Consider the following 27,211-nt stretch of genomic DNA (forward strand, 5'->3'; position numbering starts at 1 on the left):
TACTACCATGATTTCCAATAGTCCCCCATAATATTTACAAAAATCAGATATCTAATGCCACATTCTCTCAAGAATTTGTGTTAAATAACACTTCCCATTCCACCCAGAGCTTACTGGGTTCACTTTCTTCCCATAGGAACCCAGACTTCCAACATGAAAGACTCAAATCCTTACACTAAGGTTGGTTCAGATAAATATCATCCTGCAATACTCAGACAGAGGCATCTACAATTTACTTCACAGAAAGCGAATGCATAGCTAATCCATAGTTTGGAGAAACAAACTTTTTGAGATGAATTTGAGAGGGGTACCTTATTTGAGATAACTCTGCTAATGTGAAATTAGACAACTGTGCCCACAAAAAGGAACATATGAATTTCTTCATAAAGTAAGTATATTTAGACAACAACATACATACATACATAATTTTTTATTTATATCTAGACAACCACCAGAAAGTTCCGTAGTCATGAAAGACTTGAAAAGTTATTGGCCTTTACAAAGAGATAAAGAATACACAGAGAAAAAGAGAGAATACTGTAAACACGATCATGTTCTCTTTTGTACTGATGAAACAATAACTGTCACATCATCAAGCTTGCCACCGGTATATCCTCCATACCCAGCTGCCTTGGCAGCATCTGCAAATGGACTCCTGGTGGATGATGACCGCCCCACCTCTTGTGCTCTCATGGCCAACAGCTCTGCTATTTCCTGGAAAAAAACACAAGCAAACTCATGAACATCCCAAATTTTCTATGTTTGCTATGCATCACAAGCAAACATAGCAACGCTGTCCTAAACAAAACCACCTAAATTTTCTAACAAGCTTGGGCTATCAATAGCTCAAGGTGGAGTTGAGAAGAGCGCCCTAGGCTGTGAGCCTGTGCTCACAATTCAAAGGAATAAGTATGGTGGGCTACTTATGCAACTTTGCATAGACACAGAAACAATCTCAGCGAAGAGATCACGTATGTGCGTTGCAAGATACTGCCAGCATAGAAACTATTGGCATTTTTTTTCTTTTTAATTTTTGTGGTATATGTCACATGCCTTCTGTGATGCCACATTGCATTATCCAATACGGATTACAGAAGCTTATGTTTATCAGATTTTTTTTCAGTTACCATCTTGGAGAAACTTAAGAAAATTTGAACAAGATACTAGGTACCTTAGGTTTTAAATTGGCTTGCAAGGACTTGGAGACAATTGAAATGATTTCTGGCTCATATATATTGTCAAAAAGGCCATCTGTTGCAGTGATTATCACATCACCCTCATCCAAATCAATTTTGTATTCCTGAAACATAAACGTACAAAGTTTATAACTATTCAAATAAAATTAAACCTAATAAGGTTATAAGAAGAGTTGGTAAAAACATAATGAAATTATGTTTCTCTTATTGCCTTTGTCAGGGAATAGTAGCAACACATTTTCTACAGCCTTTGATAAAATGTTCATAAATTTAGTAATAGCTATTAGGTAATTCTGAAAGGTCCAGCTCGACATTTAATGACTTAAAATAATGTACCTCTATGAGTTCAGAGGGGTCATCGCCTTTTTCAATCCTCAATGGAAAATTGAACTCATAAACCATTGGAGAAGACCTTTGAAAGACAGCGCCATGTCTTATTATGAGAAATCCTGTGTCTCCTATATTGGCCACGCGGAGAACCTGTTAAGTCAAATTGTCAAAGTACAGAAAAGATGAATTTTTGCTCCACAATGCATCTATAGCTTTTGAATTTCAAGCATAAGGAAAGAGACAAAAGCTATGACCAATTTTATAAAATAAGATTACTTTTCTCATCAACTAGCATGGTTGTCCTAACTAGGGATGACAACGAGCTAGGTATTTTCAATGACTTATGTCAACCCACCCCTAATAGGATGGGATTTTTTATTTAAATAATATTATTTTTTTTAAATATTTTCAGAACAGAGGATTTTATAAAATATTTATAAAAATACAACACTATTATTTTTTCAAAAAAAAAAAAAAAAGGATTTTACATGCATAAATTGTATTTTCAAAATGTGATTTTAGTATGAATACAGTTTATAAATTTATATCGAAGTCATCGTTTCGAAAGATGATTTTAATGTGAATACTTATAGAGTAAAATCATCTTTTCAAAAGATGATAGAATAAATACAATTTATAAATTTGTATTGAAATCATCTTTTCAAAAGATGATTTTAACATGAATACCAAGTGTTGTATTTTCGAAAATAGATTCATAAAACACCGCTTTTTTAGAATTTAAAAAAAAAATGTAATTGAGCCAAAAATAAAATAAAAGTCCATAGGATGGGTTTGAAAGATGTATAAATAGGTTCAAAGTGAGTTTGATATATGAATAAATAAATAATAAAAATTAAAAATTAAAAAAAAAAAAAATGAGTCAAGCTTGGGTGTTACCCTACCCCACCTGGATTATATATAAAATTAAATGAAAATATTTAAATTTTAATTTTTTTACCATTTTCAACACAAACAAAAATAAAAGTTTACTTCTTGTAAAAATTAAATATAAAAATGCATGAAAAGTTATTTATTTATAAATTATATTTATTTAAATATAATTAAAATTTTAAAAACAGAGAATGAAAGTATTTTAAAGGGGCAAGGAGGGTGTGTGAAATTCCTCATCCTGCCCCATTAACATCCCTATCTCTAACAATTAAACAGTGCTTGCTGACTTGCATAAGTTTAATATCACATTTAGATTATAAGATATTTAAATCTTAACTCACGCAAGATTACAACTATAAAAGCAAATACAAATATAAATAACTATATTTCCTTCGGCTTATGTTCAAACATGGTCAATTCAGACACTCAGAAATGCAGAAAACATGTTTGAGAGAAAAAAAAAAAACAAGAGATTTTAAGTAAAATGAGCAACTCTGTTTCAAAGGAGTGCTATGGATCTTTTAATATATATATATATATATATATATATATATATATATATATATATATATAATCATAATCAGTTGGTACTAACAAACCTTTAACAAACTACATTACACTGATTAAATGCCACATCAGCATACATTATTAACAAATTCTTGGTAGCACTATAAGCTCTTGTATGATGTATTGAAAGCTTATACAAAATATCACAAGGATAATGTTCATTCTAGACCAAGTTCGAAGAATAGAGTAAGATCCTCTTATATTGAATCATGAAAATCATTATGAAACTTCCGCGGATATTTGAAACAGCATTAATGTATTATAAGCCAAAATTGATAAAGAAAGATCATGAAAACAAGACAAGGTGAAAGAGTTAAAAAATGCTTACTAGCAAGCATATCAATGAATATGCATTTAAGATAATCCAATGGTTTTTAGAATCTCTATATCTTTATCCAATGATCTAAACCGGACATCATTTTTAATTTTTCAAAAGATAAATGTAATTAAAAGATCACCTTTATTTCCTATTTCTAAATATATAGAGCCACTCCATAAGTAAAAACATAACAGATTTCTTTAAAATACTTTAATTAATCCTGAAATATTGTTGGCTACATTACCACTAGTACAAGAGCAATTGTACCAAGAAAAGAAATAGAACTTTAAAATGAAAATAAATAAATAAATAAGAAGGAAATTTCAGAAAAGAATGACAACAAAAAAAACAGGAAGGATCTGCTCTTTCATGCAAGAAAAAGACAAGGAAGGCTCAAACCATTAAAGCAAAGAAAATTAGCATCAGAATCAGATGGAATAACATGGAGCCCAATTTATCTAATGCAAGAGTTCCTCCCTTAGCAAGGGCATAGGCTTCCTCATTCCCCTTCCAAGCAATCCAGAAAGCCTAAAGCATCAACTATAACCCATTGTCCTTAATCACTTCCTGAGGTACTTCTATCTCCAGGATCACAGAGACCGTTGTCTCACCTATAACAATGACTGAAGAAATCACACTCTAATGAAAAAATAGACACACCTTCACACAAATCCTCCAGCATAACCCAATTTCAGCTGTAATGGCAAGACTAACTCCAGAAAGTACAGAAAAAAGTGACCAAAATATATGTATATGATCCCTTCAAATGCCTCCAAATCCCAACTGTCCTGGTTTTCCTATAAAACGACCATCAAACATGATTGGCACTTCTCCACAGGGAGGGTTCTGTAAAAACTGTTCCTGAAAAGTGACATCCTCATGAGCGCAATCTACAATCTAATCATACATAACATAATAGTACTTAATGGCATGCCCATGAACTCTCCAGTCAACTACACCCAAAGCTAAGCAACATAGATCACACTCTCATAGCTCCTCCATCAAATACTCCTTTCCCTCAAAAGATTAGGCAATTTCTTGACCCACCCCACCACAACCAAGAAAATAGAATAGAGCCATAGATGGCAATCAGCAGATAGAACCTACCTCTCTCACTCCTTCTAAGCTGGAGAATTTGATAACCAGAATCAAAGGAGCCTTCCCTTTGTGGGGGGGGGGGGCTCCATGCTGACAAGAGAGAACAATCACTTCCAGAGATTATGGGAAATGCAAAAACAAATGACAAAAGGACTTCCCTTCCTCGAAGAACACACCAGGCTAAAGAGAGGGCCTTAAAAACACTTCCTTATCTAGAAGTTTTCATTAGTATTCACCATTTCATGGAATTTAACAAAGAAAAAATCTTTAAGGTTCTGAAAGAGGAAAGGAAGAAGAACCATCCTCTCCTACCAAAGGCTGAATGAACTTGGACTCCTAGCAAAGGCTAAAGGAACTTACAAAAAGGTAATCAATAACTGTTCAAAAGCCAAATGCTTTCATCAGTCGATATATGACACAGGAATAGAAGTCCATGAAAATCATCAGTCCCCCCTGTTATTTAGGTTTCTCCAGAAATTCAAATTCCAGTTAAGGGTAGAGGTAAGCTGAGAAAGAAAATCATAGAAGGTAATCCTTTGAGGGTGTTAAGCCTGAATAAGACAGGATTTGAGAAGGGCTTTTGCCTGATCACATATCTTCAAGGAAGAAGACTCTAGATCTATTTTTAACAATGAATCTAGTAAGGTGAATAAGCTGGTGCAAACCTCAGTCATAGCTTTCAAACCGCATTGATGATTTCTTGCAGGGCAGGATTGGCATCATTTTGGTAGCAAATAGTAAAGTGCCAAAGAGCTCTCAGTACTCAAGGAAACCTCTTAGCCAGCACCAATTAAGGCCTTACTTCTAAGGATAAGTTGGATGGAATCCCTCCGCTCATTTATGTTAGGGAAAGTCACCACCCCTCAATCAAGCAAATGACCATGCTTTGATTTACTAAGGCATGTCCATAAGAATTGTATCTCCAGACCCTGTTGATTTACCAAAAATGCCAGACTTTGTAAATAGATATATAATACATCAATATAGAGGCCTACAAGACTGTATAAGGTAACCACCGTCATAAAGAAAGCAAGCATTTACCAACCATCAGTTCTAAGCACTCCCTCTACAACCATGTATAAAAATCACCAGGCCCCTAGGATTCCAGCTCAAACCACAGAACACTACCCAGTAAGACACACTCTCCAATGGAATATTAAGCCACAATAGTTTCTTGTTAGGTTGAATCAAAACCCCCCTCAAGGAACCTAAGAATACTGGATAAATTAGCAAACTTCTCTTCCTCGCTAGAAGAAAGCAAATATGAATTTATAGAGACAGGATGGGAAACTCATACACTCTTTCAGATGCAAAATTATCTTATGCTCACCACAAGAAAATGAAAGAGAGATAGTGGGTCTTGTTGCCTCGATGTTTCAATTCGATAAACCAACATCCAACCTCCCGTTAATAAAACGGCATCAGAGGCAGTCTTCAAGCAATCCAAAATCCTCTTTCTGAAGCAAAATTTAAAGCCTTTCCTTTTTATAACAATTAAGAGAAAACCAGCCAGCATGATCATATGACTTTTAAAATTTTTTTTGAAGACTAGTACTCCTTTTTGTCAATTTCATTATTTCTCCATAATTTCAGCAGCCAGACTGCATTGAAGATATGCCTCCCTATGGTAAAAAGCACTAATGTCAGTGATGACACTTAAAAGCTTCCTCTCACCAACACTCTAGCAATAACCTTGCAACTAGAAACTAAACTGAAGGGCCTAAGATCCTAAAGTACCCAAACTGGTATGGATCCACTGTTTTCAGGAAGCAGGGCTGTGAAGAAATTAACAAATTGTTTTACAATCCCTCCCTCATAAACTTCTCAAAAACTCAAAAAGTATCCCCTTTCAAATATTCAAATAATCTATGATAAATAGTCACAGTGAATCCATATGAGATAGAAGCTTTATCCCCATCCATATCAAAGATGGCTATTCAAATTTCCTCTTCAAGGGGCTTCTATAACCATATAGAACTCACTAATGCAATTGAGCACTAGTCAGCACTGTCCGCTCTAGTCCGATAAAAGGTGTCAGTGGAGAATAGACTTGAAATATCCTAATATGTCACCTGAAATAGCGCCTTGATTCACTGATTTCTTACTCTGGTTCAAATTCAAGCATTTTAATAATCTTCCATCTACCAGGTGCAAGCATGCAACTCTACTGAAGAGACTCAAAAGACCAGTTTTTCCAGGATACAGTTTTTCCAGAAAGGAGTTCCTCAAATTCCTTCTTGAGCAAAGATCATTTCTTTCCAAACACATGCAAAAACTCATTCTGGTCTATATTCTAAAGCACCTTTGACTATTGCCTCAAAACTCACATCATGCCCATAGAATATTTGTGCTATCTCAGACTTCTAAGCATTTGAAAATCTAACCATCATACATACTTCACTATCTTCAGAGATAGTTCCACAACCTAGAAAAATTTAGAAAACACAATGAAAAATTTTTCAAGTTTTTTTCAGGAATGAAACCATGGTTTTATAATTTAATAACATAACATCCTTTTTTTCAGTGAGATAATGAATTAATATTCTCAAGTAGTGAACACCATTTCCTTGTTTCTTCCTGACAACAGTCAAGTTCACATCGAAACTAAAACCTCCCAAACTGCCCCTCCCTAACCCTACCTAAAAAAATCCATTGACTGAGTTTCCTAGCAATCAAATGACTTAAACCCATAGACCAACCAACAATATTAGAAAATCCATTGTTAAACTTACTAGTATCATCCAGTCCGGTTCTAACTGAAGTGCTGTTTTTAAATAACATCCAAATTTGTTTAGAATAAAATAATGGAAACTCCTGTTTGTTCAACTATACGGGTCCCTGTAAAGGAATCCATTCCCTTGTCTTGATCCAAATTTATACATGGTGGAAGGATGTCTCGTCCTTCTTGATCTTTTTAATTACTAGAAAACATCTATTGGGTTTCTCATAGAAAAATAAAATAAAATAAAATAATGGAAACCCAAAAAAGCCTTCTAAAACTTCAGTACCACACCACCCTCTGTCCATCTACTGAACCTCCACATAATCTTTTAGTTGAAATGGTTGAACACCTCAGATTTTAAAAGAGTAAACACATAACAAAATAAGAAGGGAGAAGGTGTAAACCAGAAGGCAAAATAGATATTTTATAAGATATCCTTTCCCTTTGTCTGAATCTTAATCTCCATTTTGTTTACTCTGTTTCTCTCTCTTTGGTACTATAATAATATGATGCCTGTCTGTACTTTCCTTTCCTTAACAGAAGATATTATTTGCCCAGATTCTGGTGGAGATGCAAGAGGAAAAGGTGCCTTTTCGAATCATTCCATGTATAATGAGTTCAGTATTTGGAAGTCTATTTTAATGAGTGTCACAATTCCATATCTGAAACGAGTATATTCTTTGACCACAACCATTCCTAATGCACTTCTTCACTTCATCTATCCTGCAACGAATGTACAATGTCATACACAATCTCGCATTCATATCAAAGACAGGAAAAGGCTACTTATAAATACTTTTTGGCCATCAATTCTCACTATTCATTCATATTCCTAGTTTTAGTAAAATCACAACTCATATTCTGGTGCAGGCCTCCTTAGCCTATCACCATATTTTAAGAGTATTTTTTCATAATTCTAACTTAGACAGACTTTTACTGTGTCTTTGCAAATTGAAACTGTAAAACTGGTAAGTAACATCCACCATGGAACATCCTCTGGATATGTCCAACACAAAAAATAAGTGCTCGATATTGACTTCTTATATAAGCTTGTTTTAGACAGAAAATCATTTGGTTCTCTAATTACTCTCAAGCTAGTTACTTTACTCCTTTATCTAATCAAACCACACTATCTCCTTAGAGAGTGATTATCACATTCTCTTCCTCAATAAAAGAACTCCACAAGGATGATGTTTTTCTGTTCTCTAAGTCTTTCACTAATTTCTCCCATTCTGTATGTATACCAACCTTCGAGGACTTTTCATGTTCAATGACCATATGCCTATATCTTGTTATGTCCTTGTCCCAAACCTATGGCCATGATACCTAGCTTGCCATCAGCCAAACTTCTATAGTGACGTATTTTAACTTGTTCAGGTAGGCATTAGGCATGAAGCGCATACAATTGTACACAAGGGTAGGAAATAAAAAAGACTTCAAAATTCTGTTTGGCACAAATTTTGCTCATTTCTTTTTAGCCCTATCCAATCTTTTAAATCTTGCTCATTTCCCTCCATCAAAATTCATTTGGAAATCTAAAGCCCCATATAAGATCAAGACCTTTGTATGGTCAGTGGCTAACAAGATGGTTAATACCAATGACTTGCTACAAGTGAGAAACCGTACAAAGCCCTTAGTCTTGCCCATTGATTGACCATCTTTTCTTACATTGCCCTATGACTTTAGGGTTGTGGCACAGGCTATTCAAACTAGTTAGACTCAATTAGGTTCTCCTAGGAGCATAGGCAACATGATGACTATATCCTTTAAGGGTTTGGGGAGCACAACTAGAGGCAAAATTTTGACGCAAATTTCTTGCCTCACTATGATTTGGATAGTGTGGAGAAAAATTGTATTTCTCATTCATATTTTAAAAGTATACAACCCTAAAAACATATATAGCAACAAAAAAAAATGAAGGAAAGAATTGAAAACTGCCATATTAAAGATCCCTACAAATCAAGGATTAGATACACAAATCTACACAGCTGGATATTCACACAGCTATACACACACACATAGAGCTATATATTATAGTTCTATACACAATTGTATATCTTTCACAGTTGTACATTACAACTATAATAATCTTCAACACTCCCCCTCAAGTTGGTGAATAGATATCATCCATTCCCAACTTGATAATGATTTCTTGAAACCAACCACTAGCTAATCCTTTCATTAAGACATCGACTAATTGACCTCCAGTGGACACATATGGTATGCAGATTAAGCCACTATCCAACTTCTCCTTAATAAAATGTTTATCTATTTAAACATGTTTGGTTTTGTCATGTCGAACAAGGTTATGTGCAAATGTTGATGGTAGACTTATTGTCGCAATAAAGTCTCATCGGTGTCTCCCACTTAACTTTCAAGTCCTCTAAGATAATATTGAGCCAAAGCAACTCACAAATTCCTTGGGCAATTATACAAAACTCTACTTCTACACTAGATCCTATAACAATATTTTGTTGCTTACTCCTCCAAGTTACGAAGTTCCCTCCAAGAATAGCACAATATCCTGTAGTAAACCTCTAATCAACAACCGATCTTGCATAGTCTACATCAATATAGGGCTCAATGCTTTTTTAAAACAAAATTCCTTTCCCCATAGTTGCTTCCAAGCAGTGTAGGATTCTGTATACAGTCTATAGATGAACTTCCTTTGGGTTATACATAAATTAACTCACTAGGCTGACTACATAGGCTATGTTTGGTTACGTATGTGAGAAGTAGATTAGCCTATCAACCAATCTCTGGTGCATACCCTTGTCCACAACTGCATCCTCACTTGCTTCTCTAAGCTTGTGATTCGGATCAATAAGTGTGTCAGCCGGTTTACATCCTATTTTTCCAGTTTCTTACAATAAGTCAATAACATACGTATGTTAGGAGACAGAAATTCCCTTTTTTGGGTGAGCCACTTCAATACCCAAAAACAATTTTAATCTTCCAGGCTCATTTTTTTCAAACTCTTTTGCTAAGCACCACTTCAATGCTTCTCTTTCTTCAGAATCATTTCCAGTCACTATTATATCATCCACATAAACTAGTAAGGCAATTACTCTCCCTGAAGCCGAGTGTTTAACAAATAAGGTGTGGTCACCGTGGCTTTGTTTGTAACCAACAATTATCATGACTTAGGAAAATCTTTCAAACCAAGCCCATGGAGATTGTTTTAGCCCATACAAAGTTTTCTTCAATTTACATACCTTTTTTTCCTTTCAAGTGCATATTAAAACCAAGTGGAAGGCTCATATAAATTTCCTCTTCAAGTTCTCCATGTAGGAACGCATTTTTCACATCAAACTATTGTAAGTCTTAGTCAACTTGGGCAGCCAAAGAGAGTAAAACTCTCACAGTATTCATCTTGGTTACTCCATATGTTTGAGTATAACATTTGGCAACGAGTCTAGCTTTGTATCTCTTAAAACAACCATTCGCCTTGTATTTTACTATAAACACCCACTTGCACCCCACTAGACACTTCTCTCTTGGTAACTCAATTGCATCCCAAGTCTCATTCTTTTCAAGTGCTTCCATCTCGGCCCTCATGGCTTGTTTCCACTCCTTACTATTTAGCGCCTTGGATAAGGTCTTACATATGGATATGGTGTTTAGGCTGGCAAGAAAATCTTTATGAGATGATGACAATGTGTCATAGGACACAAAATGGGAAAGTGGATATAAAGGGTGTTGAGTACACGTTCTTATGCCTTTGCTAACTATAACGGGCAAATTTAGATCACTAATATCAACAGAATCATAAGAAATCTTAGGAGAAGATAGATCATTTACATCATAAGAAGTGGTCGATTCTAACTCTTGGACCTACACAAGTTCAGTGATGGTACCTTTCTTCCTTGAGTAAACCAAAATTGGCCTTGTAGAACTAGGAACTTGTTTCCGTGAAGGTGGACTTCCAAGGTTCAAGAATATGTGAGTGCTCAAACACAGGCTTAGACACAGATGATTGTGATTGTGAAGGCTTACACACAGATGGGGATAAGTCAAGTAAGAACTAGTCTCCTATATCCCTATCATCCATCAATGTTGTTTCCCCCTAAAGATAAGGATGATTGAAGTAACCTTCATGTTCAATAAAGGATACATCGAAAGAGAAATAAAATTGTCGAATGGGTGGATGATAACATTTATAACCTTTTTGAGTAAATGAATAACCCACAAAATTGCACTTAATTGCTCTTGGAACTAGTTTCCCTTTGTTATGAGTGTGGATGTGGGCAAAAGAAACACAATAAAAAACTTTTAGAATAAGATTGGTAGACATTGTAAAGTTTGGGAAGTATTTTGGAAAATTTTCTATTGGACTTTTGAACCCCAAAACTCTATATGCAAATTGGTTTATAAGATGAGCAGCAATAAATATTGTTTCCCCTGAAAAACTTTTGGAACAAGACTAGTAGACATTGTAAAGTTTGAGAAGTATTTTGAAAAATTTCCATTGGACTTTTGAACCCCAAAACTCTAGATGGCAAACGGTTTATAAGATGAGTGGCAGTAAGTATTGTAGATATGATTTAGGGACATTTTTTTGGAATAAAAAAGCTCGTGTAACAACTAACAACAAGAAGATGACCATTTTTCTTTTAGCAATCCCATTTTGTTAAGGAGCACTAACGCAAAAGGATTCATGGATGATACCTTCTTTTTGAAAATAAGGAGATAGGACATGATTGAAGTAATCCATTGCATTATCAAACCTAAACTTCTTGATTCCCACTCCAAAATGAGTTTTGACCATTTTATGAAAAAAAAATTATTTAATGAGAAACAACAATGTGATATATTGAATTAGAAATAAAGAAGTACAATAGAAGGATGAGGAATCCTCCTACAAATAAAAACTAAACATAAGGAATACCAAAAACAATAAACCATAAGGTAATTTCAAAAGCAACCTCTCCTTACTAACCCACACCCTTGGAACTACACACCACTAACCGATCAAGTTGAACCATATTAAAGGGGATGCCCTTAAAAGATATGGTGCAAGAGGCCCAAAAAGAAGCAAGGAAATGAATGGTATCCCAAAGAACCTCTAAGGTCCTTGCCTTGTCCTCAAAAATCCTAGCATTTCTTTCCCGCCATATAAATAAAATTAAAGCAATACAAGCAATTTTACCACAACACTAGGCCTCTCTTGGAGCTTCCCAATCCCTTATATGTAATGGTCATCATGTCAAAAATACCCTTCAAGGAACCCAATCCATCTTGGTCAATCTAAATAATCTGTGCCACAACCCCATCGTCAAAGGACAATGAAGGAAAAGATGATTTATTGATTCTCCATGCTTCATACACAGCTTAACAAATATTAGGACTAAGGGCTTTGTATGGTTTTCTTAGCATGTTATTAGTGTTTACCTTCTTGTGTGCCACTAACCAGGCAAAGGACTTGACCATTTTGTGAAAATTGGGAAATACAGTACTTACATCCGATTTTTGTTTGAGAAGAAAGATCCAAGATACTTGAGTGCAATCATCTATAAATGAGACAAACCATCTAAAGCCTAAAATATTAGGAACTGTGGAAGGACCCCAAATATCACTATGAACTAACGCAAAAGGAATTTAAACTCTTTTATTAGTTATTGGAAAAGAAGCACGATGGTGCTTTGTAAGTTCACAAACATCACAATGTAATTTTTATACATCAATTGCTTTGAACAATAAAGGAAAAATGATTTTAAGAATGCTAAACAGCATATGTTCAAGACAACAATGATGAAGCCAAATCTTATCTTTTATTGTGGATGGGATTTCGGAAAGGAATGATAAGGGTACTCGATACTTAGTCCTATTTAGAACAAACGGCAACTCCAGATAAAAAAGTCCATTCTTTTCCCTACCATGTCCAATCATCTTCCTTATACTCTATTCCTAAAACACATAGAGAGATAAAAAATCACATGGCAATTTAGTTCTTTAGTAAGTCAATGAATGGAGAAAAGATTGGTGGAAAGCCTGGTACATGTAGCACATTTTTCAAAACTATGAATATATTCGAATGAATTTTCCCTTGACCAACCACGATGGCTAGAGAGCCATTAGCAGTGGCTATTTTCTTATTACGAGGACATAGGCTATAGGTACTAAACATTTGTGAGGAATGAGTCATATGATTTGTAGCTCCCAAGTCAATGACCCAAGAGCTTAGGAAAGACATATCGGAGATACTAAAAGCAAGAGAAGGGGAATATTTACCTTATTGAACAAGAGAGCAAGCACCACTAGGACTCTCAAGGTTCCTAGGAGATTCTTCAATTTCTCAATCTCTTCCTTATTAAACTTACCACCAAAATTCACTCTCTCTTATAAAGGGTTTTCATTGATTTAAGAGTCGGTGAAGTGTGCCGGAGTTCTCTGTTGTCCACCATTGAAAACCCAATCTTTACGCAAAGTTTGAGGCTTTCCATAGAGTTTTTAGCACCGGTCCCTCTTGTGTCTTAGCTTCCTACAGTAGGTACACCAAATAGTACCCTTGTTCGTTGTTCTAGACAAATCAGTCGTTGATGGAGGATTCACGTTGTCAGTCACTTGAGTTTAGGCAGTGTTGGTGTCGTTAACAATCTCAAACATGGCGGGTAGAGCTCAAAAATAATTTTAGAGAAAAATATAGTAGAGTGCCTTTGAAATGGCAATCAAGGCCGTTAAACTAGGGTTTAAAAGACAGAGGAAAAAGGGCACTAAAACTCAGCAATGAAGGCTAATTCGGCTCTAATACCATGTGGAAAAAAATTGTATTTATCACTCATATTTTAAAAGTATATAACCCTAGAAATATATACAGCAGCAAAAAAGAAAGAATAAGGAAAGAATCGGAAACTACCCAATTAAAGATTCCTACAAATCATGGATTATATACATAAATCTACATATTTGGATATTCACATAATTGTACACACAGAGCTATATATTACAATTGTATACACAACTGTATATCTTTCATAGTTGTATATTACAGGTGTAATAATCTTCAACGGATAGTACGGAAGTTAGGATAAGTGGGGAAGTACAAAATCCATATGGGACTTAATTTATTTTTGTTCTTCTTTTTAGGCCTTAAAAACTACAACTTTTAAGGAAACTCCTCAATGTAATTTAGCCCAATTGGAATTCTATATGTGAATCATAATGGTCAAAATCGTTAAGCTTGGAGTAAAGCTTCAGCCTATAGAGAGTAGAGTAGCCTACATGTGTATATTTCTTCTGGCAAAAAGGAAAATATTAAGATAGAGATCTTGTTTTGTATTTTGGGGAATTTATCTACTTGCTCGGTTTGACCAGAGTTTTGCGTCTTTGGGAAGGATTCCTAATCCTTTGCAAGCACTTTCAATTCCTTACCAATGAATTGTTGTTTCTGATAAAAAATAAAATAAAATAAAATAAATTATGTTTGACACTGTTGAACAGTAAAAAAGTACTCCAACTTGACATGGTTTTCCAAAATCCCGTCTTGCAATTACCACCTTTCTTTCTGCCTCTCTCCCAGTTGTTTCCATGCCTAATTCATAACAAAGCTTAAGTTGGGGCATAACCATACCTGACCATTAAAGTAAGCAACCAAAACTGTAGACAATCCAGGAGATTGTGCTTCAGCAACACTTCGATTAAGAATTTCTCTTGGGTTGGTTATTGGAATCCCTTTGCATTTGAACACTATCTCTTCACAGTTGTCCATGACTTCTCGAGCATACAGTCCTCCATTAATCCCTGAAAAAAGGAAGAACTTACTGAATTTAACCCAGGCACATTTGCATAAACATACTGAATTTTTAAGATTTTTTTCTTTTTATTCTGTTTATGCAGCAACACCATCAAGTTGGTAGAGAATGATATCTTACAATCACTGAGAACCAAACTGCAATTATTGTTTGCACTCAACTTGCATTATTATATCAGCCACATCTCAATAGGTTGATTCCAGTGATCACAGATATAGAAAAAGGTTAATTTTCTTTTTCACTTTTCTGTTTCAGATTGCAACATCTTTTTTTGGTGTTTGTCTGGACAAAATAAAAAATGTCATCAACTAAAATCACAATCTAATGTCAAGTATATCAGTGCTAAGGTTAGAAATAATATTAGATGTGATCTCTTGCATTTCATCCTACTCAAAGATTAGAAATCAATAATATACAAATTAAAAAATAGCACTTTTCCATTTTAATCAACAGACATTTGTATGATTTTTTTTTTCCTTTTTTGACTCTGACTCGAACCTGAAACCTCCTTCGTAACCACCCCAATCCCTACCAATTGAGCCAAGACTCAAGCCCACATTTGTATGAGATATTGAATTGTAAGTTAAGTTCAAGAAAGAATATAAAATGAATTTGCATCAGCATGATAAAACATCTAAGGTGTATTCAACAATGTTCCAGATTCTGAAATTTAGAACAGCTGCCCAGAGGGGTTTCCATATCTTCAAAAAATGAAGTCTAATACAGGGTTGCATTTCAAAGAAATCAGGACTTTGGTTTCTTTTCCATTAGTGATTCAAAAGGGACAAAACACTTACATGGAAATGGCCTGCAACAATGATATCATGAAAGGATTACCTTCTAATGACCACTGGCCAACTCCATCAGCCACGCCAAACCAGTTCTGGAAAGCAACAAAATAAGCATCCTCTCCACCTGTCAATGCCTGGAAATTATTATTTTTCAAATTATTTACACTGAATATGTAATTGTAAAGCAAAAGATTGCCAAAAATGTCTAAAACAACTAAGTGTTTCTAGTTATTTTCTGAAATGGATGGACTTTTACAATTGAAATCATGAATACCACTTTCCAAATCAATTCAAAGATTCATTGCAGATTTGGCGCTCACTTGTGATACTAATTAATTAGAGTTCTATTTTGATATCCAACTACAAACATTCAAAAAATATATTAGTTCAATTTAGTCATCCCTAAGAGATTCTTGTAGAATTTTTTTGCTGCTAAAAACACATCTAGCACATCTAGCAGGACAAGAACTTGATTCGCTACATGTGCAATCTCTGGAATGGAACCAGTATCAAACAAATCCATAGCTTGAGTAACTCAACAATCTGAATCCTACCACTCATTTCTTTGTCAGTCTCCAAGTAATTTTTCTGATAGTTGTAGATATAAAATTATCATAAAAAAGGTTGTGACCAGTATTATAGGTACCTTGGACGGATGTGGCAATAAAGCAGCACCAGAAGATAGAGCCAATCCTGTCATCAAGATTTCCTCCCTGTCCAAAAATAAACAAATATCAGAACAGCTAGACTGATAATCTTCTCTAAATAATTTATCTAGATATGTGATCTCTCTGATTTTCTCCCTAGATATCCAACCTTCCTTGAGAGGTACGCTATTGCATAAGACCAAACCGCTACTGTTACTGCCCCAAGCCACTCCCCATCCCAGGCATGTTGAAAATGAATTATTGACCAGCCCCGCCATTACCAGTCATTAGCTTCTAGTCACAACATAGGGGATGTGACCCATCTTTTACATAAACACAAAACTGTTTGTTTAAAGAATTAGCTATATAAAGGCAAAAGGACCCTGCTAAAATATTAAACTCACACTTGAGAATATGTTAGCACTTGAGAAGCTGAGAAATTTGATCAGAAGTGATTGTACCAATAGATATCAAGATAGTGATTTATCTCTTTTGATACTTTATTATGTTATCCCTAATTTCTAATCACATATGAAATTAGTAAAATGGTTTCATAAGGTACTAAAAGGATGGGTGAGAAATGAGAAATGAGAAAAGAGAAAAACAGAATGTTTACTTAATTGTATGGTAATAACTAATAACTTACATTAGGGTAAAGTTAAGTATTAAAATCGAGTGACAGACTACCAAAAGAGAATGTAGGTGCTTACTTTCTCAATAAAATAGGTAAAATATAATGGCATTATCTTCCTCCATTATATTTCTTTTACTAAAGAATCATGTCTTCTTCTTTTAAGATTCATTTTGTTAGCATTTTTATATCATGCCATGTCCCCATCTGTGCCCATTCTAGATAGTTATATGGGAAACACACTCATAGAAAGCCCTAAAATATTTGTTTGCCTTTGGCCCAACAAGAGATGGCAAAAGATACCTTTTCATGTCCTATATGCACCTGGAGAAAAGTCTTATTTAGAAGCAAGAATTTATAAAATTTATGACATATCAAAATTTTACTGACTCAGAGCATTTGCATGCAAGAAAAGAAACAGTGAACTTGATACCCATTATATTCAAATAGAATAAAACACATAAAATCACAAGCCACAGAAAATTCACTTGGTAAAACTAAAGATCAAATTGCATATCAAACTTTAGAACAAAGGGAAGCAAAATATTTTTTGTAGCCAGTTTTCTATCAAAATAGCAATGCTCCCTTAAAAAAATGACAGAAAGAAAAAAAAAATGTAACTTCAACTCATTGTTGAACATGCCTGAATCCCCAACTGTTTTCACAGAAAAAAAAAAAAACCTCCCAAAATCTAAGAAAAAAAAGGGATCGAATTGCACATCAAACTCTAAAGCCATGAAATTTTTTAACAAACAGAAAATGTTTTTTGTAGCCAATTTTCAGCCAACACACAAAGATCCATAAAACAAAACTAAAAATACCTGAATCTGCAACCATTGTCAGAAAAACACCAACCACAGAGAAAATCTCCCTCAAGAGTGAGTAGTGTGTGTGTGTGTGTGTGTGTGAGAGAGAGAGAGAGAGAGAGAGCTAACTCAAAATCACTATAAAGAATCCAAAAAATCCTTGAATCATTAATAAAACCCAAATAATCAACCACCATTAAAAACTAATCCCTATATCACCAGCAAAACCTCAAATATGATAACCATTTTTACTTGATGTTGCTCCAAAATACCATAACATAGAGGACAACCATAGAGAAATGTATCAAACTCGAACTATAAAATTTTGAAGGCAGTCAACTGATTGAGGTGCTTGTGACAAAAATATTTGGAGAATTGAAAATTAAAAATATTTGTAGGGGGTATAAAGGAGGAATTGAGCAGCATACCCATTCAAAGTAGTTTCAACCAATTTCAACTCCACTGCTTTGGTGCCTGATTCTTCTATAGCATCACAACTTTGTACATCTTCTTCAGTTGTTTCTGCTTCCAAATTTGAGGAAGGGGCAATGTCTTTTAACTACAAAATGAAGAACATCAAGTGAAAATCTAGATCAGTTCCTTGAATTTGAAATGACAGAATTCCCAGATCACATTTTGGAGCATAAAAGAATTCAAGGCAAAGTGCAGATTGTCAATTTTAATGAGATGGGAGAAGAGCAGATTAAAATAAGCCAAACAGACCACTGGAGCAACTGAATTGCTCAGTCAAAATCTAGATCAGTTCCTTGAATTTGAAATGACTAAATGTCCAAATCACATTTAGGAGCATATTAAGAATTCAAGCTAAAGTGCAGATTGTCAATTTTAATGAGATGGGAGAAGACCGGATTAAAATAAGCCAAAGGCACCACTGGAGCAACTGAATTTCAATTGAGCTTATCAGAAAATCAAGAAACAAATTTTAACAAGCCATCTCTTCCATTGTTAGAGAATTTCCAATTTTCAAAATAGGTAAAAATTTAACCAACTATGGAGAAGAATTTAAGCAAGTTATGAGCAACAAAAGCAGGGGTGGATTTCACAGAAAACTGAAGCACCTGATCTATACTACCCATACTGAATAAAGGTTGAACGAATCCAAGGACTGTAGAGTAATCTAAAAGACTGTCTGGTGGTCACAGTGCTTCACAATATCCTTAGACCCTTCTGTACAATCCTTGGACTGGTATGCGGGTTGTTAATGCCCAAAACGTGACAAAAAAAAAAGGTCTAATATCAGCTTTCTTGACTATTTTAACTTCTAAAAACATCTGTGACCACAAAAGTTCCAAGTGGCTATATGATGATGGAATTGAAAATTGTTTCTTTTTTCCATCAAAAACAAAAGATGAACTAACTATAGATAAAAAGTACATTAAAACGATGAGGAGTACTCCCAACAAACACAAAAACCTTACCAAAATATGACTAAACTTCACCACTGTACAAGAAGACTTATACAAATAGGTTTAAACCACATAAGAATATACATAGATATCATCTCCTCAAACACAAACTAGGCTCCTCTCATCATTGTGCAAATCTTTTTGATCTACACTTCAAATGCTAGTTGAGTTGAATAACATTGAGAGGAATGCCTCTAAAAGTGTCAGTACAAAAGACCCAAAAAAAGGAATAGAAATAAAGTAGATCCCATAACATTTCTATTATCCTCCACTTATCCTCAAAGATGTTAACATTTATCTCCCATCACACAATCCAAAGCAAAGTGAGACAAGTGATTTGTCAAAGGATATTGCCTTTAATAGAGTTCCCCAAACCCTTATATGAAATGATCATCATGTCACATATACTCCTAGGCAGAACCCAATCCATCTTGACTTATTACAATAGTTGATGCCATAGCCTTAGAGTTATTGGACAATGTAGAAGGAAATGGTCAATAATCTCTCCACTCCCCATACACAAGATGCAGTAGTCAAAATTAAGGAATTTGGGAGGCCTTGTCAATTATAACATTTCATTGACATTTACCTTCTTGTGCACCACAAGTCAAGCAACTAGATCTTGTATATTGGACAAAGTCATAAAGAAAGATTTTACTAAGAAAAGCCTGAAGAGGATAAAGACCAAGCTATCTAATCGGGGACGGATGGAGATAAGTGCACACAAGTGAGTGAAGACATGAGTCTTTCTAGGCCCTCAATCTCCATATCAATAAGGTTACGACAAAAGATACAGCACCAAGAAAAAGAAAAAAAAAAAGAGTTACCAAGGATAGCTTATATAGTGAGATTTTAAATTATGATAATTTTGTAAAGACTTGAAAATTGCAAACACAATAGTTGACCCCCCCCACCACCCCAACCCACTATAATCTTCTAAAGAACACATGTTCGCCCCATCACCTACCATAAAGCGAGCATATGTATAAAAATCATGGAAAACATGTGTGATGGCCTTCCAAAGGGCACCAATGAGACGATCTGACTAAAATGTTGGCATCTCATCCAGTAATATGTGTCCCATGAATGCTCGAAATAACCTGATGCTAAAGGGAAAAAGTTTCCCTAGGAACCTCCAAAGCCACTTCCCTAAGAGAGCACGATTCCTCAAAGAAATATTCCCAAGCCCCAAACCTCTAAACTCCTTAAGCCTATGCACTAGGTCCCAACCGAGAAGATGATCCTTTTTATCCTTCCCAACTTCTGATCAAAGAAATCTCTTTACAATTTTTCAATCCTTAAAGCTACTAATGTTGGAATCTTGAAAAGAGATAAGAATAGCTAGGAATGTGAGCTAAGCATGACTTAATTAGAGTTATTCTACACCCTAATGACAAGTGGCTTTTTTCCACCCATCCAATCTCCTCGAGATTCTATCAATTATTGGATCCCAAAATATGTTTGCCTTCAAATTCCCCCCTAATGGCAAACCCAGGTAAGTTAAAGGTTAGTTTAAAACTTCACATTTAAGTATCAAAGCCAACCTGGAAATCAAATCCTGATTTGTATTGATACCAGAAAGAATGCTCTTATCTAAATTGATCTTAAGCCTTAATATTTGCCTAAAAACCAATAATGTTAACTTGAGGTTTTGCAAACCTTCCATAGAAGCTCTACAGAAAAAAATGGTTTCATCTATGAATTGTAGATGAAACACTCTAGTCCTATTCCTTCCCACTAGCAAACCTTCTGACAAATCACTCTCCTCCGCTCTCAACATTATCCTATTTAAGACACCAACTGCAATGGTAAAAAGGAATGGAGAAAGAGGATTTTCTTGTCTTAAACCTCTAGATACCTTGACCCATCCTTTGGCATTTTCATTTACCAAAATAGTAAAACTTGTCAAGGACAAGCAACCCCTCATCCAAGACCTACATCGTGCACTAAACCCATTTATCTCTTGTACATGGTCCAAAAAACCCAAATCCACACTGTCATAGGCTTTTTTAAAATCAATTTTGAAGACTACCCCTTCCTCTTCTAAACACCTTTTCTCATCCACCACTTCATGAGCAATCAAAACAAAATCTAAAATCCACCTCCCCTTAACAATTGCTCCTTGGTAGATGTTGATGGTTTGATGGAGGAGTTTTCAAATGCACCTTAAATGGATGTTAGCTATGATCATATATAGACTAGTGAATAGGATTATAGGTTTGAAATTGGAGATTTTGTTGGTTGAATTCTTTTTTGACACAAGAACAATGAAGGAAGCATTAGTGTGTTTTAGTCTATTACCCCGTTATTGTGAAACCCTAAGAACACCCTTAGTAGATCCTTCTTAAGCATATTGTAACACTCTTGAAAGACTGCAATGATGAATCCATCAGGCCCTAGAGCCTTTTCCTTGTCTAACTAAAAAACAACATTGCAAAGCTCCTCCTCTAAAAAGAGGCAGTCTAGCCATATAACACTCTCTACTAAAATAGATGACCAATTCAATCCTTCTAACCTCCAAGAATCACCAAGGACTTTGAATATAGCTTTCTAAAAGAATGCATTATCTCCTCTGAAATGTTTTCAATGTTACCAAGGATAACCCCCTCCTCATCAGACGCCAAGGACTTTATGAATTTTCTATTAAGCTTAAAATTGGCCACCCTATGAAAATATTTAACAGTTGAAATCCCATTCTTTTATCCATCTAACCCTACCTTTTTGCTTTAATGCACCGCACTTCCTTTAACAATAAATCCTAACTCCCCTTTCCTTGAGGCCCTCATTGGCAAAAGCTTAGGAGTAAAATCCCTTTCTGCTTATTGGCATCAATGCTAACAATGGTTGTAAATTTTCTTTTTCTCCTTTGAATTTCCGAAAGATGCTTATTCCATTCTTTGAATTTTGATTTGACAACTTGTAATTTTTTCATGAATCTATGACATTTCCATCCTTCAACTTGACACACACTCCAAACTCTACCCATGAGCCTACTATCACATGTCTCCCTCTTTGTTTCCTGAAGCATCACAATGTCTTGGTTTCACAACAAAGAAAATCCCTAATGACTCTTATTTTTATTCTAGAACCTAGGCCTCTAATATTCCAATCCATGATCATATTTACAATTAAGGTCAGGACAACCTCAAAATTAGCTCCTAAGAATCACGCAAAATTCCAAATAAAGATCTAACCTACCTTCTAAAATAGAGCTTCTACATAGAATGCACCCTGCTATTGCCCTTTTGGATGACATTCTCATAATATTTAACATTCTCATGGTTGGCAAAACTAACTGCACATTGGCCACTTTACTAGGTGTGAGACCCTCTATGAGAAAACATTCCAATGTAAAGGGGATGGATTCTAGAGGTTGATCTCTAATTGTGGAATGAGACTCACTAGGGTAGGTAGGTGGTGACCTATGGAAAGAGACACCCTTTAACTCTTGGCTAGGAAAATTTAAAGGGACCTCCACACCTTCGAAATTTGAACTACCAACATGAGACAGACACTAAGACAAAGTCATTTACAAAGGTTATAGCTAGGGTAACTAGATTGAACCCAAATGGTGGAAGGAAGGCAAAGACCATTCAAGATGAGAAGTGGGCGACTGTTTGGTAGCATGTTTCCAAAAACGATCATACAACTAAATTCTTGAAAATGGGTTATATCATTGATTTCATGGTTGTTTTCATGAAGCATCAAAATTTTGTTTTCTGCATTTTCAAAGAAACTAGTGCTTCAACAATAAAAGATGGTCCAAAAACTACAAGTTCTTTAAAATGTTCATGGCTTTCATTTTCGAAAATGGAAAAAAATAAATTTCAGAAATTTATTTTCATTCCCTCTACCAAATGGGCCTTGAACTTTTCCGACAAATACATATCTTTCAACCCAAAAAAGGAGAAAGGGAATTTAAAGAAAAATCTCTATCATAAAAATAGAGACTTACTTTGAAATCACCCAAGATTTTACCTTAAAACCAAGAGCTTTAATTTTCTGGAGTTTTGTCCCCTAAAACTCCAAAAGCCTTTAATAACCATTTCAAACCACTGTTCAAGTATCAAACAAGAGCAAGGAAAAGGATAAAATAAAATAAAAAAAGAGCTTCAAGGGAGATCCATAAAAGTAACTTTTTTTTTTTTTATGAGAAACAACAATGTGATATATTGAATTAGGAACTAAGAAGTACAATAGAAGGATGAGGAATCCTCCCACAAACAAAAACTAAATGTAAGGACTACCAAAAGCAACAAGCCATAAGGTAATTAAAGGGCAAGAAATCACATAGACATGTTTTATTATTTAGATTTGCTTTTCTCATTTTTGATAACTTGTTTAGTTAAGTTTTTATTTAATTCATAAAAATATAAGTAAGAAGAGTACAAAAAGAATTTTTCCATAACTCTTCTTCCAATATTTACAAAGAAATTAAAAGCTTTGAAAGCAAACTTCAAAATAGAATATAGAAGTGATTGGTAATACTATAGTGAAAAAGGCTAGAGCTCTAGAAAAAATAAAGAAGCAGCACATGGAGAGATGGTTAGGGGTTTGATTATAGAATGGGTAGGAGAGAGAAATGAATAAGAATGCCACAAATTGGCCGAAACAAGAGAAATTAGTTGGTAGCAAAAATCTAAAGTGCTTGGGCTTAAGGAAAGGGATCCAAATACAAAGTTTTTCCACAGACAACTATTGCTTATCAAAAGAACAACCACACTGGAAGACTAAAAATTGATGGAGAATTGAGAACAAAAGAAGGCATAAATAATGAATTTATAGCATGTCCATGGTTTGTTTGAAACTTTAGAGTGGAGATGCATGGTGTTTGATAGTATTGATGCAAATGAGAAAGCTAGTCCTGAGAGACTACAATAAGGAGGTGGTGACAACTTTCAAAAAACTAGGAAATGATATGGCACAAGTGCTTGAAGGCTCTATAATTTTATTTTATTTTTAATTGGCAACAAAGTGCATTCATAGAGGAGGTTAGAAGCCCTTGAGCTCTGATACATGTGACAAAGGATTGGAGTGGAGATATGGAAGATTCCAAGTTGAGTCCTGACAGAGACCTATAAGAAAATCTTACCTATCAAAGAAAAAAAATCAAAGAAGAAGTTATGAAGATTTTAAATATTTTTCAAATAACACAGGAATTTGAGAAAAGTCCAAGTGCAATGTTTTCATTTTGCTTGTTCCTAAGAAAAGTTGTATAGAGAGCATAGAAAGTATAGGCCTGTTAGTTTGTTAGGGGATACATACAAACTAATTTTGATCATTTTAACTCAGCAATAGAGCAGGGTGATAGCAAAACTGATTTCTAAAATGCTTTTGTTAAAGACAGATAAATTCTTGATGTCTTGAATGAATGTGGTGTTGAGGAATGAGGGAAAGGGGTGATTTGTGGGTTGGATATCAGAAACAGATATAACCGTGTCAGCTAGGTTTTCTCTTCTATGTGGTCTTCTCTCTTGAATGAGTTTTAGAGAAAAATGAGTGGGATCGAACTAAAACATTCATAATGTCAAGGATTACTAAGTCTCTAATAGAGTTCTTTAATGGTTCCAAAGGAATTGCAAAAGGAGAGATCCTTTAGCCCCACCCTTTAAATTAGGAGCAGGAAACATTTATTAGAAAGAAACAGAAATGAGTATATGTTGGATATCCCATTTAGTTTATAACCTTATTAGCAATTTTTCTTTTTCACATCATTAAATATGTTGTCTTCTCGAGAACTCGAAGCAATTTACATATTTATGAACTTTTTTTCTTTTTCCAAAAACAAAATTGCTTATTTTGTTTTCCTAGCAAAATTGCTTATTTATCACTATAAAAACAAACTTTTAGGGGCTTAAAATACAATTTTTCCCACTATTTCAATGATGGAATTGCAAAATAAAGTTGTTTGAAAACTACAACAGAAGTCCAAAAGCAGCTGTTTCAGTTCTACCCAAAAATCAGTTTTTATGCTATCTGAAATGATGGGCTTCATACTCCAACCTAAGCTTCCAATCCAACCAGCCAAAAAATACCACCAAATCCAGAAAGCAGCAGCATGCTAGTCAAGAATTTCATACACTGCAGCCTTAAATTTCCTTCGCTCATATCTTCTACTTCCATTCATTTATGTTGCTGAAGCTACTTGTGCATCACTAGTTCCAATATCGGTTGACTCCAATAACATCATTAAATAAAATAACTAAGAAAATGATGCGCTTATATGCTAAACATTAAACCATGTGCAAACAAAGTACAAATCTTAGCATTCAAAGTGGAAGTGAAGTAGTGAAATAGTGCAAACCGGTATTGAGTTTTCAGTTCCATGTGCGTCAGCAGATTCTTCAACTGACCCATGACTTGTTTCCTCATTGAGAACTGGTTCAGGCCCTACCACAGCACACACAGGCCTCACTTTGATCATATCACCTTCATGTCCAACTTCATCAGTCACATGGCTCAGCTCTGCATCTGCATACGTAGACAGATGCATATCTTTGATCTTCAAATTCTCCTCCTGACTTTCTGATGATCCAAAACTATTTACTACCTCAACAACTGAATGAGGCTCTGAACAAGCCACTGATATCATCAGTTCACCCTCACTTTTTTCCTCAAAAATCTCCTCAGAAGCACAATCCAATTCTGAATCAGGACCTACTTCTGACTCCAAAACAACAGCCAGGGTACTGACTCCATTCTCAACATGTCCTTCAAAATCTTCCTCAGGGCTACTATTTTCTATATTAAATCCGTTATCAAGCTCGGATACACCAACTGGCTTTAAAAATTGACCCTTATCCTCCTCAACAGCATTTTTCTCAGAATTTACAGTGATTTCGGTTTCCAACCTGACAACACGGTCAAAAGAATCACTAGATTGGATGTCCAGACCACTTTCTGCCAGCAATCTTTCCTCCATTCCAATTCTACTATCAATTATAGCAGCAACCACAGTAGTGTCATTTTCAATGTCATCAATATGTTCTCTGTGCAAAGCTACCTCATCCTCCTGTCCAATTTCACTATCATACACAGCTTGAACCACATTACTGTCACTCTCAGGAACATCACTGTGTTCTTTGCTCAAAGCTATCTCATCCTCTGGTCCAATTCTACGATCCTTCCCATCTTCAACCACATTATTGTCACTCTCTCTGCACAAAACTATTTTGTCCTCTAGTTCAATTCTACTATTTTTCACAGCTTCAACCACATTACTATCACTCTCTTCGCTGCACAAAACTATCTCATCACCAACATCATTAATCACCTCGCCAGAAACTATCCTGTGTTCACTATCCCAAAGTGAAGTTTTTTCGTTTTTCCTAGTATCATAGAACTCCTCATCCACCACTCCATCATCCCCGCCGAAAAGCTTCGATTCTTCCACAACCTCACTCTCCACGCATTTGCTAGCTTTCTCTACCTCAGCTAAGCCTTCAGCTCCTTCTAATTCAACTCTTCCTGCAATTTCACTAGCATACCCAAACCGGAACAAGATGCTTCCATCCGAACAATCTGCCAAAAGACCACAAACGAAAAAAAGGCAAAAAATAACCACATTCGAAACTGAAAAACTTAAAGAGAAAAAACAAATCAAGAACGAGACTTGGATGCTTGGAAATGTACCAGTCGAGGAAAGGAGTCCGAACTCATCATCATCTGAATGCGAAGGGGTTGGTGTCGAAGAACAGTAAGAGAGGAAGGAACTGAAATGAGATGGTGGTCTTTGATTTCGAAGCACATGGGAGGGTTTGAGGGAAGCGTGGCGTGGAATGAGGAGGGTGTGGAAAGAGGACAAGCGCCAAGAAAAGGCATAGAGTGACAACTCCGCCATTGGAGGAGTGGTGAAGAGCTTTGTTCATATGCCCATTTTCGTTTAGGGTTTTAGGGAAAGGAAAGTTTGTCAGGGACTGAGAGTCGAGCGATGGAGGAGGAAGGAGAGGAGACTTGGTTATGTTGCTGTTCCAACTTCTAGAGAGAGGCAGACACTATTGAAAAGTGGGCCACTCAAAAGTGACGTAGGGCTTGG

General features: G+C 35.3%; 1 protein-coding gene across 2 annotated transcripts; it reads right to left on the bottom strand.

Annotated features, from left to right (window-relative positions):
• Window positions 1–358: 358 nt before the first annotated feature.
• On the bottom strand, window positions 359–27,211 carry LOC100262272 (probable protein phosphatase 2C BIPP2C1). Of its 2 annotated transcripts, XM_010659303.3 has the most exons (9): window positions 26,809–27,209; window positions 25,481–26,697; window positions 18,178–18,308; window positions 16,312–16,378; window positions 15,712–15,799; window positions 14,694–14,863; window positions 1,533–1,676; window positions 1,172–1,300; window positions 359–714 (listed from the first exon to the last, which is right to left on the bottom strand). In XM_010659303.3, exons 1-9 carry the CDS (start codon window positions 27,014–27,016, stop codon window positions 550–552), a joined length of 2,319 nt encoding a protein of 772 aa, XP_010657605.1. In that variant the 5' UTR covers window positions 27,017–27,209; the 3' UTR covers window positions 359–549. The 2 variants fall into 2 exon arrangements, with proteins under 2 accessions (XP_010657605.1, XP_010657606.1); XM_010659304.3 differs by lacking the exons at window positions 359–714; window positions 1,172–1,300; window positions 1,533–1,676 and adding an exon at window positions 14,448–14,510 and having other exon boundaries at window positions 26,809–27,211.

Source organism: Vitis vinifera, chromosome 12 (assembly GCF_030704535.1).
Source record: "Vitis vinifera cultivar Pinot Noir 40024 chromosome 12, ASM3070453v1".
Taxonomy (NCBI): domain Eukaryota; kingdom Viridiplantae; phylum Streptophyta; class Magnoliopsida; order Vitales; family Vitaceae; genus Vitis; species Vitis vinifera.

Coding starts and splice junctions, on each gene's coding strand:
- LOC100262272 (XM_010659303.3), bottom strand. CDS start 27,016: ATGGCGGAGTTGTCACTCTATGCCTTTTCTTGGCGCTTGTCCTCTTTC. Junction 16,379..18,177: donor GTTGAAACTACTTTGAATGG/GTATGCTGCTCA, acceptor ATTTTTGGACAG/GGAGGAAATCTTGATGACAG. Junction 715..1,171: donor AAGCCAATTTAAAACCTAAG/GTACCTAGTATC, acceptor GTTTTTTTCCAG/GAAATAGCAGAGCTGTTGGC.